We start from the raw sequence: 14,138 nt of genomic DNA, 5'->3' as shown, positions 1-14,138 counted from the left end.
TCCTGCAAAAATTCCCCATAAGAGCTACATGCCTTGTAACCTCACTTTTCGGATAACCCTCGTATTTGATAATTGAAGCATAAAAATTCAAATCATCTCTTGCTTTTTCGGGTCTGACTTTGGTTTTCTTTGCTGCACATCTGAATCCAGCTTCTCAGTACAACTCTTTCTCCATATTTGCAGGCATGGCTTTCATGGATGATGATGATAATAATAATTTTATTTCTTGCCATCCTCTCCTCAAGGCTGGTTGCAACAGAGCTAAAATCAGCTAAAATATTCTATAAAACACCATAATAATAATAATGTGTGGGGAATCATTATTTAGTTAGTTATTCACTATATAACCTGCGTTCTCTACCTCGGAGGGGACTAAAGGCGGCTTACAGATAGGCAATAGTTCAGTGCCTTAACAACAATATACAATTAAAATACAGCTAAATTAACATTAAGTACATTAAACACTATAAAACAAAGTATTATGCAATTGTTTGCATTAACTTGGGGATAAGTAATAATAATTTATATGGAATCGTAATGAAAGTATTATAACACTGAAATAAAATTTGGAAAAAAAACATGTTTCTGTTGTCAAAGTGTTGTTTCCTTTTCAATTGCTTGGTTCTTCCTTTGAAAGTAGTTGTTGTACCCTAGAAACTTTGTTTTTGTGGTTGTCACAAACTTGACTAGTGGTTTTCAAAAGGTGGTCTCCACATGTTCAGGGAGACTCACATTTGCCAAGCGGATGTGACATGGTGGTTACCTTTTCGATAAAGTTTTGGCGCACTTATTTCCAATAGGTTATGGGATGTCCAATACTGGAAGCTTTGGTGCTCCAACTTTTTTGTGTTGAAAGAAGGGATTCCCAGCAGGCAGCGACTGCAGTGGCCAAGCGACAGGAAGATGTGTTTTCTGCAACTGTGCATTACATTCATGAGATTCTACGGCACATTAGACTCGAGTAAATACGACACACACAGCGCCTAGCAGAGCCTCAGCAAGGAAGGTCAGCCTTGAAGGTGTCGCTCTCTTAGTAGGTGCCCCCTTCCTCCTCCTCCTCTTCCTCCGCATCACTTAAATGTCAGGAGAACGTGTCACAATGGATGCAGCAGCAGCAGGGACTAGGGAAGGATGAGCTGCAGCTCCAGGTGCCAAGCACTTCACCCTGGCAGATGGAGGGGAGATGACACCCCCGAAACACCCCTGAGCAGCTGCCAAGGCATCACAAAGTATGAGTGGCTCCAAGACAGGAGGAAAAGGGAGAAGGGAGAAAAGGCAAGAGGGACCCATGGGAGTAGGGCAGAATCCTGGAGGTGAGAGAGACCCCCTCCCAAAGGCCATCTGGTCTGGCCCCTTCCGCCAGGGAGGAAAGCACACAACCCAAGCCTTGTCAGCCAGCATCTCTTTCACAGAACTCTAGAGAAGGAGACTCCACCAGACTCCTATAAGGTCTATATGTGATTTGGAGGGGACCTCAAAGGGCATCCAGTCTGGCCCCTTTTGCTAGGCAGGAAGACAACAATGCAAGTCCACCCAACAGATGGCCATCCAGCCTTTGATTTAAAGAGCTCTAGAGAAGGAGACTCCACCAGACTCCTAGAAATTCTATATGCGGTTTGGAAAGGACCTCAAAGGGCATCTAGTCTGATTCTCCCTTCTTGCTCTGCAGGAAGACATACAATCCCAGCCTGCCCAACAGATGGCCATCCAGCCTTTGATTTAAAGAGTTCTAGAGATGGAGACTCCACCAAACTCCAAAGAAGCCTATATTCCATGTGGAAGGGGGCTCAAAGGTCAGCTAGTCTGACCCCTTCTGCCAGGCAGAAAGACACACAAGCCAAGCCTGCCCAGTGGAGAGCACAGAGAAGGGATTCCACCAGACTCCAAGAAGGTCTGTATGAGGTTCGGAAGGGACCTCAAAGGGCATCTAGTCTGACTCCCCCTTCTTGCTCTGCAGGAAGACATACAATCCCACCCTGCCCATCAAATAGCCATTCAGCCTCTGTTTCAGAGACCTCTAGAGAAGGAGACTCACCCCACCAGACCCCCCAGGTTTGGAAGGGACCTGAAATATCATCCAGTCTGCCCCCCCCCCCCTTCTTGCCATACAATCCAAGTGTCTTAACTATGTTGTGCTCTGCCTCCAGCCCTGAGGAAGATATAAAATAATAATAGTAATAAGAAGAAGAGGAGGAGGAGGAGGAGAATGTGAACCAGCTTCTCTTCCTGAGTGGAGAACGTTGTTCCTTCCTGTGTGTCCCCCCCCCCCTTGCTTGTGGGGGGAAGAGAGGCCAGGGAGGCCCTCCTGGGGTTCCCCCCTCCCCCCACTTCTGAGTCCTGAGCCCTATGAGGAGCGGTTTAAGGAGCTGGGCATGTTTAGCCTGAAGAAGAGAAGGCTGAGAGGAGATAGCCATGTATAAATATATGAGAGGAAGCCACAGGGAGGAGGGAGCAAGCTTGTTTTCTGCTTCCCTGGAGACTAGGACGCGGAACAATGGCTTCAAACTACAAGAGAGGAGATTCCATCTGAACACGAGGAAGAACTTCCTGACTGTGAGAGCCGTTCAGCAGTGGAACTCTCTGCCCCGGAGTGTGGTGGAGGCTCCTTCTTTGGAGGCTTTTAAACAGAGGCTGGATGGCCATTTGTCAGGGGTGATTTGAATGCAATATTCCTGCTTCTTGGCAGAATGGGGTTGGACTGGATGATGGCCCAGGAGGTCTCTCCCAACTCTTTGATTCTATGCTTCTATGAGGCTGGATGGCCATCTGTCAGGGGTGCTTTGAATGCAATATTCCTGCTTCTTGGCAAAATGGGGTTGGACTGGATGGCCCATGACGTCTCTTCCAACTCTAGGATTCTATGAGGCAGGATGCCCATCTGTCAGGGGTGCTTTGAATGCAATATTCCTGCTTCTTGGCAGAATGGGGTTGGACTGGATGGCCCAGGAGGTCTCTTCCAACTCTAGGATTCTATGCTTCTATGAGGCTGGATGGCCATCTGTCAGGGGTGCTTTGAATGCAATATTCCTGCTTCTTGGCAGAATGGGGTTGGACTGGATGGCCCATGAGGTCTCTCCCAACTCTTTGATTCTATGCTTCTATGAGGCTGGATGGCCATCTGTCAGGGGTGCTTTGAATGCAATATTCCTGCTTCTTGGCAGAATGGGGTTGGACTGGATGGCCCAGGAGGTCTCTTCCAACTCTAGGATTCTATGATTCTATGAGGCTGGATGGCCATCTGTCAGGGGTGCTTTGAATGCAATATTCCTGCTTCTTGGTAGAACGGGGTTGGACTGGATGATGGCCCAGGAGGTCTCTCCCAACTCTTTGATTCTATGCTTCTATGAGGCTGGATGGCCATCTGTCAGGGGTGCTTTGAATGCAATATTCCTGCTTCTTGGCAGAATGGGGTTGGACTGGATGGCCCATGAGGTCTCTTCCAACTCTAGGATTCTATGAGGCTGGATGGCCATCTGTCAGGGGTGCTTTGAATGCAATATTCCTGCTTCTTGGCAGAATGGGGTTGGACTGGATGGCCCAGGAGGTCTCTTCCAACTCTAGGATTCTATGATTCTATGAGGCTGGATGGCCATCTGTCAGGGGTGCTTTGAATGCAATATTCCTGCTTCTTGGTAGAACGGGGTTGGACTGGATGATGGCCCAGGAGGTCTCTCCCAACTCTTTGATTCTATGCTTCTATGAGGCTGGATGGCCATCTGTCAGGGGTGCTTTGAATGCAATATTCCTGCTTCTTGGCAGAATGGGGTTGGACTGGATGGCCCATGAGGTCTCTTCCAACTCTAGGATTCTATGAGGCTGGATGGCCATCTGTCAGGGGTGCTTTGAATGCAATATTCCTGCTTCTTGGCAGAATGGGGTTGGACTGGATGGCCCAGGAGGTCTCTTCCAACTCTATGCTTCTATGAGGCTGGATGGCCATCTGTCAGGGGTGCTTTGAATGCAATATTCCTGCTTCTTGGCAGAATGGGGTTGGACTGGATGGCCCATGAGGTCTCTTCCAACTCTAGGATTCTATGAGGCTGGATGGCCATCTGTCAGGGGTGCTTTGAATGCAATATTCCTGCTTCTTGGCAGAATGGGGTTGGACTGGATGGCCCAGGAGGTCTCTTCCAACTCTAGGATTCTATGAGGCTGGATGGCCATCTGTCAGGGGTGCTTTGAATGCAATATTCCTGCTTCTTGGCAGAATGGGGTTGGACTGGATGATGGCCCAGGAGGTCTCTCCCAACTCTTGGATTCTATGATTCTATGAGGGAGGGAGGGGCCCCCAGAGGCTATCCAGCCCCGCCCCTTTGGCCGCGCAGGCCCCGCCCCTTTTGTAAGTCCCGTGGCCACGCCCACTTTGCGTCAGAAACGCGCCGACGCCTCCAAGGCCACGCCCCCTTCACCGCCGCCATTTCTGGGAGGAAGACAAGGAATCCAGAAGGGAAAGGTGAGGAGGAGGAGGGTTTGTGAGTGGAGTCGCCCTTCCTCCTCTGTTTCCCACCCGGGAGCCATTCCGGCCTCTCCCAAGAGGACAAAGGCAGGCGGAGGTGGGACAGGAATGCCTTGGTGCCCTCTTTGGCCTCCTTTGTGGGGCAGGCAGGCAGGCAGGGCTGGGCCGGGAGGGGAGAAGGAGAGAGGGAGGCCTTCCTTCCTCCCGGGAGGCCAGGCCTTGAAGGAGAGAGAGAGAGAGAGGCCCAGGCCCTTCTGGAGTGAGTCTCCTCCTCTTAGAGCCTGCCTTCCGCTTCCCCTTCAGCTTAAGGATTTCCAACTCTGTCCCTTGTGTTTTGATCTCCGTTCTGTGTATATTTCAATATATCTTTTATAGAAACACGTTCTAATCTACATCTTCTATAGAAATACATTTTTACCATGTATATTTTATGCAGTTTTGTTATCATGTTTATGATGTGTGCCTGAGGGAGGGAGGAAGGAGTCCTTCTCGGGATGATGATGATGATGATGGGAATCCCTTCCCAGGCAGACCTGATGGGAGTGAGAGTCTTTCCCATGAAAGGCAGCCAGAGGCTTGGCCTGACCCTGGGAGGGATGCCGGGCAGCCGGGAGGGGCTGGGGGGTTGCCCATCTCTCAGCGCCTTCGGTTAAGAGGAGATCGTGCTAGATACACGTAAATGTTTTCCCCTGACGTTGAGTCCAGTTGTGTCCAACTCCGGGGGTTGGTTCTCATCTCCATTTCTAAGCCAGCGAGCCAGCATTGTCCATATACACCTCCAAGGTCATGTACTAGCTACCATAGCTGCATGGAGCACCATTACCTTCCTGCTGGAGTGCTACCTATTGATCTACTCACATTTCCATGTTTTCAAACTGCTAGGGAAGGCTGAACGAAGGAAGAGAGGTGCTTTTGAGCTGTGGTGCTGGAGGAAAGTTCTGAGGGTGCCTTGGACTGCGAGAAGATCCAACCAGTCCATCCTCCAGGAAATAAAGCCCAGCTGCTCACTGGAGGGAAGGAGACTAGAGACAAAGTGGAAGTCCTTTGGCCACATCATGAGGAGACAGCAAAGCCTGGAGAAGACAATGATGCTGGGGAAAGTGGAAGGCAAAAGGAAGAGGGGCCAACCAAGGGCAAGATGGATGGATGGCATCCTTGAGGGGACTGGACTGACCTTGAAGGAGCTGGGGGTGGTGACGGCTGACAGGGAGCTCTGGCGTGGGCTGGTCCATGAGGTCACGAAGAGTTGGAGACGACTGAACAAATGAACAACAACAGGTTGGCAGAAGCTGGGGCTGACAGCGGAAGCTCACTCTGCTCCCCGGATGCGAACATGCGACGTTTCGGTCAACAAGTTTAGCAGCTCAGTGGTTTAACTCACGGCGCCACTGGGGACCCCTAAGATAATGCTAGGCAGAGGCTATTAAGGTTCTCACAGTGCGTCAGATGCAAAGAAATGCCAGGTGGTCGAGCCTTAGTGTCTCATGGAAAGGAGTAGGTTTCTTAAGTCAGCTTCCCGAGTTACTCTTTGTGATAGCAACTTTGCATATTTACGAGAAAGTTACCCTGTTTTCATGAGCTCCAGGATAGAAGATTTCAGGCCTTGCTTTCATGTCACATTTCCTGATTTGGAATTAGAGAGTCGTGTTTTGGATATAGTTCTTGGTCTAAGTTCTGTGGATTTCAGGCTTTATTTTCCATAGTGATCTGTGTGGTTTGCTGCATCAAGAATATTACGACTGTAACCTGAATTTTGGAACATTCCTTGAAATCAGTATTTGGGATGTATTCATTCTTCTGTCTTTTATGTAGACTTCAGAGGCGCTTTTCTAGTATTTACTTTGAGATGTAGTTCTGAATTAGCTTGTTCTATATTACCCTTCTTTTTAGAATAAACTTTACCTCAGTTGACTACTTTCTTGTTGGCTGAGCCTTATTTTGGGTGCAGAGGTGTCACATTGGTAGGTGGGCTGCAGCATCGAACCCCCTGCCGACTCCCCACACCCAAGGGGCCCTCCCGCCACTCAAGCCACACTCCATAGGTACTCACACCCAAGCCGCATTCCCACTCCCCACACCCAATCCCCCTCCATTCCCACTCTCCACACCCAAGACCTCTCCCTTCCCATTGATTGTACACACCCCCTCCCTTCCCACCCCCCCATACCCAACCCCCTCCATTTCCACTCTCCACACCTAAGCCCTCTCCCTTCCTAATCCCCATCTCTTCCCACTCTCCACACCCAAGTCTCCTCCTTTCCCACTCTTCATAACCAACCCCCCTCTATTCCCAGTCCACACCCAAGCACCCTCCCTTCCCACTCCTCATATCCAACCCCACTGGCTTCCCACTCCTCACTCTAAGCCCCCTCCTTTCCCACTCCTCACCCCCAACCCCCTCTCTTCCCACTCCCCACAACCAACCTCCTCCCTTCCTACACCCAACCCCCCTCCCTCTCCCCACATCCAAACCTCCTCGCTTCCACTCCCAATACCCAAGCCTCCTGTCTTCCCACTCCCCACACCCAAGATCCCTCCATTCCCACTCTCCACACCCAAGACCTCTCCCATCCCATTGCCCAATCCCCATCTCTTCCCACTCCTCACACCCAAGCCCCCCTCCCTGCCCACTCTCCATTCCCAACTTACTCCGCTCACCACACCCAATCCCCATCTATTCCCACACCCAAGTCTCCTCCTTTCCCAGTCCTCATGCCCAAGCCCCCTCCCTTCCCACTCCCCATATCCAACCCCTCTGGCTTCCCACTCCTCACACCAAGCCCCCACCATTCCCACTCCTCACACCCAACCCCCTCCCTTCCCACTCCCACTCCCCATACCCAAGTCCCCTCGTCTTCCACTCCTCACACCCAAGCCTCTCTCCCTGCACCCAAACCACCCTTTATGTGCCAAGGCCACCCTGGTTTGCAAGGCCTCTCCACCTGCACTTTGTGCATTTACTACATGGCAGTAGAGGTTGAAGTGGGTGGCCCGTGGCATTGCTTCTGTCCTTGTTGCTGTTATTTCAAAAGCTGGAGGTCCATCTATTCATGGTGCTTTGATGGCTTTTACGGCGTGGCAGAAGGGAGTTGGACTGGGTGGCCCCTGGGGTTTTCCACTGAAATAGAGTTACATTTATTTTGGATAAGATTGTTCTTCATTTAAATGCTGCATTGCTCTATGCAGTCATGCCAGCCACATGATCCTGGAGGTGTCTATGGGCAACGCCGGGTCTTTGGCTTAGAAATGGAGATGAACACCAACCCCAGAGTCAGATACGACTGGACTTAATGTCAGAGGAAAACCTTTACCTTTACCTTTTATTGTGCTTTCTTTCATTTTGCATTACAAACAAGACATGTGCAGTGAACTTTTTTTTCAATTAGTTCACATAAACATTCAGCATTTGTCACTGGCCCTGCCCCTCTGTTAAACTTTAAAATGCAAGTTTCTTGGGACTGCACGAGAAAGTTTCCCTTCAAAAAGGGCTGCATGGCTTTAAAAGTTTGAGAACTCTGGGGTTAGAGGATCCCTTTTACCCCTTGCTCAACGTAGCATTTGCTGACTTGTCTTGGTGGAGCTGGAGATTGTTTGTAGGTGTTGGCGGTAGCAAGGAGCGGCTTCACACAGTTAAAACTTGTGCGCCAGCTGCGCCCATACCTTGAGGCGCCAGATATGGCCACGGTAGTCTATGCCTTAGTTATGTCTTGTCTGGACTACTGCAAGGCTCTCTATGTGGGGCTGCCTTTGAAGTTGGTTTGGAAGCTACAACAAGTTCAGAGATCGGCAGCCAGCTTACTAACTGGAGCCCAGTGCAAGAAGAGAACCACTCCCATGTTATGGCAGCTCCAGTGGCTGCCGGTCTGCTTCTGTGCTCAATACAGTCCTGGTTATTACCTCTGCTGTGTCAGCTCCACTGGCTGCCGGTTCAGTTCCGAGCCCAATTCAAGGTGCTGGTCTTGACCTACAAAACCCTGTACGGTTCCGGTCCAGCGTATCTGTCCGAACGTATCTCCCTCTAAGTCCCACCACGGAATTTAAGATCATCTGAGGGGGCCCTGCTCTCGACTCCACCGCTTTCCCAAGCAAGGCTGGTGGGGACGAGGAGCAGGGCCTTCTCAGTGGTGGCCCCCCACCTGTGGAACTCGCTCCCAGTGGATATCAGGGCATCGACATCACTCCTGTCCTTTAGGAGAAAAGCAAAGATGTGGTTGTGGGACCAGGCCTTCGGGCAATCTGCTAACTAGATAGGACAACCAGGCAATTAGGACCGGCAGGACTGATATATGTGGACTGATAAATGTGGAAGAAAACTCTGAACCATGAGATAGCGAACATTGACTGGCAATAAGGAAGAAGCGGTTTGTATCGGTTTGTATGAAATTTTATTGGTTTTATTGGTTTTAACGGGTTTAGATGCAATGTATTGTTGTTGTTGTTGTTTGCTAATTTGTTATTTTGTTTTATTGCTTATTATTGATGTATGCTATGGGCATCGAATTGTGCCTTGGATGTGTAAGCCGCCCTGAGTCCCCTTCGGGGTGAGAAGGGCGGGGTAAAAGTAAACCAAATAAATAAATAAATAAATAAAGCCCTAACCAAGTATTTGAAAAGCCGCGTCTCTGCATACAAAACAGCATGAGCACTGTGGTCTGTGGAGGAGGCCCTGCTTTTGCTCCCACACCCGCCATAAGCACGGTTGGTGAGAACAAGATAGGGGGCCTTCTCCGTGGCTGCTCCCCATCATGAAGAACTAAAAATGGTCCCCTCTCTTCTCTTTGTAAAAAGTCATTTAAAGACCTATCTTCGCAATCTAGCTTATGGAGAGGAGGAAGATGAATATACTTTTACATATATCCTTGCCTTGATCTACCTCAGGATGTGGTATACTATTTTATGCATTTAATGTATTGTGTTTAATTTGTATGACTCCTTGTGTTATATTACCACATATACTCAAATATAAGCCGGGTTTTTCAGTCCTTTTTGGGGGCTGGAAAAACCTCCCTCGGCTTATATTTGAGTCAAGGGCCTATGGAGCTTGGAGACGAGGCTCCAAAGTGGGCTGGAATTTGCCTCCATGGAGCGGCCGGAGGAGGACAATGAGTAGCGGCCATGGCAGCAGCGTAGCCCAATGGCAGGCGAGGCTCCAATGCCCTTGCAACCGCTACTCATCGTCCTCCTCTGAGACTGGCTGGCCAGGGAGGAAGAGGAAGGGGAGGATGAGCAGCGGCAGCAGCAGCAACGGAGCCCCCAGCAAGAAAGAAGGGGAGGAGGAAGCGAGGAAGGCTGGGGAAAAGATGAGAGGAAGAAGGCTGCTGCTGCTTCTGATGGTGAGCGGGTGCGGGAGGGACTTTTGGAGCCCACCCCACCCACTGTCCTCCTCTTCCTCCCTGAAACAGCAGCAGCAAAGACAACAACAACACAAGGGTCAGCCTGAAGTTGCGCCGCTGCCGCCACTGCTTTAGAATTGAGGAAGAGGAGGAAAGAGAGGAGGAGGTGAGTGGTTGGGCTCTTAAATTCTCTCCTCTTGGCTGCCCCCCCCCCCCCCCCGGCTTTCCCTCCTCCTCCAAGATGCCCGGAGGAAGCAGCAGGCAGGAGGGAGGCAGTTCCCTTCTTCGCCAACTCTTTCTTGCCTCATTTCCTTCACTGCAGGAAGGAAGGAAAGAAAGAGGCAGAAACGAGTTTTATTTTTGAATTCCGCCATTCCTCTGCCTCCTGCTCCCTTCTTCCTCCTCCAACTCCTTCTTTCTTTCCTCCCTCTTCTTCTCCCCCATTGCTGTAGATCCCTCCCCTTTCTTCTTCAACTCCTTCCTTCCTTTCTGTCTGCTTGCCCTGCTCGGCTGCCCCCAACAACGCACGCTCACACTTACACACACACACACACATTGTCCTTTTAACATCCAGACCAGGAGGCAGCTGCCTCTGCCGCACTCCACGTGTAATGGCCTAATTGGGGCAAGGCCAAAACAAGCCACTGCGACCAATAAATGTGAAGAGACACTCTGTGTCCTTTCACGTGGCAGGGTGGACCATTTTCTATTTAATCCCACTGCTGCCACCAATTATATGTGAAGAGCTCAGACTCTGAACACTGAGCAGGGCAAAACAAAACAATATTCACTCAAGGAATTGATCTTCGACTGGGCCACCACCAAAATTAAGAAGGGTCACTTGAGGTTTAACTGGAGTACACTGAAGCAAAATGGAGTAGTCCGAATTCGAACTCAGGGTATAAATACCAAGGTCTTCCGAGTAGTGCTGCCACCAAATTCAAAATACGCTTCCCCAGTCTAGGGTATGGGGATTCTTGACCAGAGAGGCACACAGAGGCAGTGTTTCATTAACAATAAAGAAAGATGTTTATTTGAACATTCAGAACAGGCAACGAATTGTGATGGTTACAGTAGTGTAAGGAGCTTAATGTTACGTAGGACAGTTCAATGCTTCAAAACTTCAGGTTACGGTTTAACTTTCGAAATTTGCAGGAATCTGGTAATCTTCCACTAACTAGACCCTAATTCTCAAACAGCCCTATCCCCGGGATCTGTTTTTAACCACTATAAAACTATTCTTCCTTAAGTTCTCACTGAACTTCTCTAAACTCACTCCTGGCTTCACAATTCCCAACCGCTAACTTTTCCTCCCTTCCTCCGACTCCTTTTCCAGAACTGCCGTTTTCTAACTGTCAGAATTCAAAACTCCAAGGTTCCTTTTGTTTCTCCACTCGGCCAACCTCCGCCCACTTACTCCTGGCCAATCAAAATTGTTTTCCACATTTCCCCCAGGCTGCCTACAAGCCTTGTCCCTTCTTTTGACCTACAAAACCCTGTACGGTTCCGGTCCAGTGTATCTGTCCGGACGTATCTCCCTCTACGTCCCACCCCGGAGTCTGAGATCATCTGGGGAGGCCCTGCTCCCGACCCCACCGCTCTCACAAGTGAGGTTGGTGGGGACGAGGAGCAGGGCCTTCTCGGTGGTGGCCCCTCACCTGTGGAACTCACTCCTGGGAGAAATTAGGGCATCAACATCCCTCCTCTCCTTCAGGAGGAAAGTAAAGACGTGGTTGTGGGACCAGGCCTTTGAGCAATCTGACAACTACATAAGGACAATCAAACGACTAGGACTGACAGGACTGACAGTGTGGAATTGGAAATTGGACTATGAGATAGCGAACGCTGACCGTCTATGAGGGGTAATTGGGATTGTATTGTTTTATTGGTTTTATTGGTTTTAGGGTTGTAATGCAGGAATTGTTGTTTAGCTGTTCAACTGTTTAACTGTTTAATTGATGTTATCTTGTTTTACTACTCTTATGTGATGCTGGCATCGAATTGTGCCTTTGTAAGCCGCCCTGAGTCCCCTTCGGGGTGAGAAGGGCGGGGTAGAAGAAACCGAAATAAATAAATAAATAAATGCCTTCACCTAAAATGGTTGCCTCTAGCTTCTATATAAAAAGAATGCCAAACCACTAGGCCTAATTCTGAGCTATCCCTGGTCTTCTAAGGTAGGGAAATCCATCACACCATGCAAGAGGAAGGTGTGTCTGAGTGAAGGACCTTCCTTCCTTTCCTTCTTTCCCTCCCTTCACGGCTTCCTTATCTTCATTTCTTTCCTTCTTCCTCCCTTTCCTTCCTTCATGCCTCCCTTTCTTTCCTTCCCCTTCCTTTCCTTCCCCCCTCTCTTCATGTGCTTGAGACCCTGTTGACTGCATTTCTTGGTATTCTCATTTTCAACATGACCCATGAAAGGAAAAGGGGAAAATCTTGCAGGTAAAGAAGGTTTCTGCCTGTCCTCAATGATCTTTTGCTTCTTTCTTCACCAGGGAAATGTAGATTCTATGGAGCCACCTCTTGGGTGCAGTAAGGAAACTGTTAATATAGGAAGAAGGAAGAAATAATCTCAAGGTGATGCTCTTGCTGACTTCTTGAGTTCACTTACAGATAAGAAAGGGAAATAGTGCCAAGTATCCATATTGCACTTCAACAACCTTATTACTGTTGACATGGAGGAGAGAGCATTTAAATGCCTGGAGTGCGGAAAGAGTTTTACTCAGAGACATCATCTGCAGCAACATGAAAGGACTCACACTGGGGAGAAGCCCTACAAGTGCCTGGAGTGTGGACAGAGCTTCACTAGTAATTCAAGTCTACGTGTGCATCAAAGGATTCACACTGGGGAGAAACCCTACAAATGCTTGGAGTGTGGACAAAGCTTCACTAGTAATTCAGGTCTACGTGTGCATCAAAGGATTCACACTGGGGAGAAACCCTATAAGTGTCTGGAGTGTGGACAAAGCTTCACTCGTAATTCAGGTCTACGTGTGCATCAAAGGATTCACACTGGGGAGAAACCCTATACATGCCTGGAGTGTGGAAAGAGCTTCACTGATAATTCAGGTCTACGTTCACATCAAATGACTCACACTGGGGAGAAACCCTATACATGCCTGGACTGCGGACAGAGCTTCACTCAGCACGCACACCTAAATTCACATCAAAGTACACACACTGGGGAGAAACCCTATACATGTCTGGAGTGTGGACAGAACTTCACTCAGATTGGAAATCTACAATCACATCAAAGGATTCACACTGGGGAGAAGCCCTATAAATGCCTGGAGTGTGGACAGAGCTTCACTCAGAGTTCAAATCTACGTTCGCATCAAAGGACTCACACTGGGGAGAAACCCTATAAATGCTTTGAGTGTGGAAAGAGCTTCACTGGTAGTGGACCTCTGCATAGACATCAAAGGACTCACACTGGGGAGAAACCCTATACATGCCTGGAATGCGGAAAGAGCTTCATTGATAATGGAAAGTTACGTTTGCATCAAAGGACTCACACGGGGGAGAAACCCTATAAGTGCCTTGAGTGTGGACAGAGCTTCACACAGAATTCAAGTCTACGTTCACATCAAAAGACTCATATTGGGTAGAAACCCTATAAATGTCTGGAGTGTGGACACAGCTTCACTAAAAGTGGAAATCTACGATTGCATCAAAGGACCCACACTAGGGAGAAACTCTAGAAATGCATGGTGTGTGGAAAGAGCTTCTTAAGGGAGCTCAAATCTATATAGACCTAGAATTCACATTGGAAGGAGCAGTAGTATTTGACCCCAGAGAGACTCCCGAAAACAGAGCTTTCCAAACTCGTCATATTGGTGACACTCTTTTTAGACATGCATCCTTTTGCAACATGGTAATTCAATTCAACTAGTAACCAGAGGTTATAAGATTTTGAGTATCAATATAATATAATAATATCGACAAATTTGTTTTATATACTCACTACTGCATAAACAAGTCTTATATCTTTTCAAAATCGCAAATAGACTTACTCTTATTCCAGCCAAATCTTAGCTTATATCCTTCTAGGCAGAGTAAAACTCGATTTTCTAATCTAACCCACTCCTTTAGCCAGCTGAAGCCTACCACTTCATATTAATAACTAATGTCTGGCAGCGCTAAGCCCCCCTCTCTTTGACGTTGTTAGGTTTTTGTAAGCAATGCTAGCTTTTCTTCCATTCCATGTAAATTTAGTTGAATCCTTCCGCCAAAGTTCGAAAATTCTCACTCCTTTAAATATTAGTAGATTTTGGAATAAAAACAGCATTTTGAGTAAGATCATCATTTTTATCACCGCTATATTCCCCACCCAAGTTAGTTGAATTCTTTGC

At 48.6% G+C, this 14,138-nt stretch overlaps 1 protein-coding gene across 1 annotated transcript in view; it reads left to right on the top strand.

Annotated features, from left to right (window-relative positions):
* Window positions 1–4,400: 4,400 nt before the first annotated feature.
* Window positions 4,401–14,138, top strand: part of LOC132761649 (zinc finger protein 850-like) — a 39,340-nt gene continuing 29,602 nt past the window's right edge. The window contains exons 1-2 of the mRNA XM_067462088.1: window positions 4,401–4,453; window positions 12,282–13,390. Of these exons, the coding sequence (XP_067318189.1) occupies window positions 12,462–13,390 (929 nt within the window). The 5' untranslated portion in view covers window positions 4,401–4,453; window positions 12,282–12,461. The remainder of the gene's footprint in view (window positions 4,454–12,281; window positions 13,391–14,138) is intronic.

Source organism: Anolis sagrei, chromosome 1, assembly GCF_037176765.1.
Source record: "Anolis sagrei isolate rAnoSag1 chromosome 1, rAnoSag1.mat, whole genome shotgun sequence".
In the NCBI taxonomy this organism is placed as follows: domain Eukaryota; kingdom Metazoa; phylum Chordata; class Lepidosauria; order Squamata; family Dactyloidae; genus Anolis; species Anolis sagrei.
This window is presented reverse-complemented; position numbering and strand designations above follow the sequence as displayed.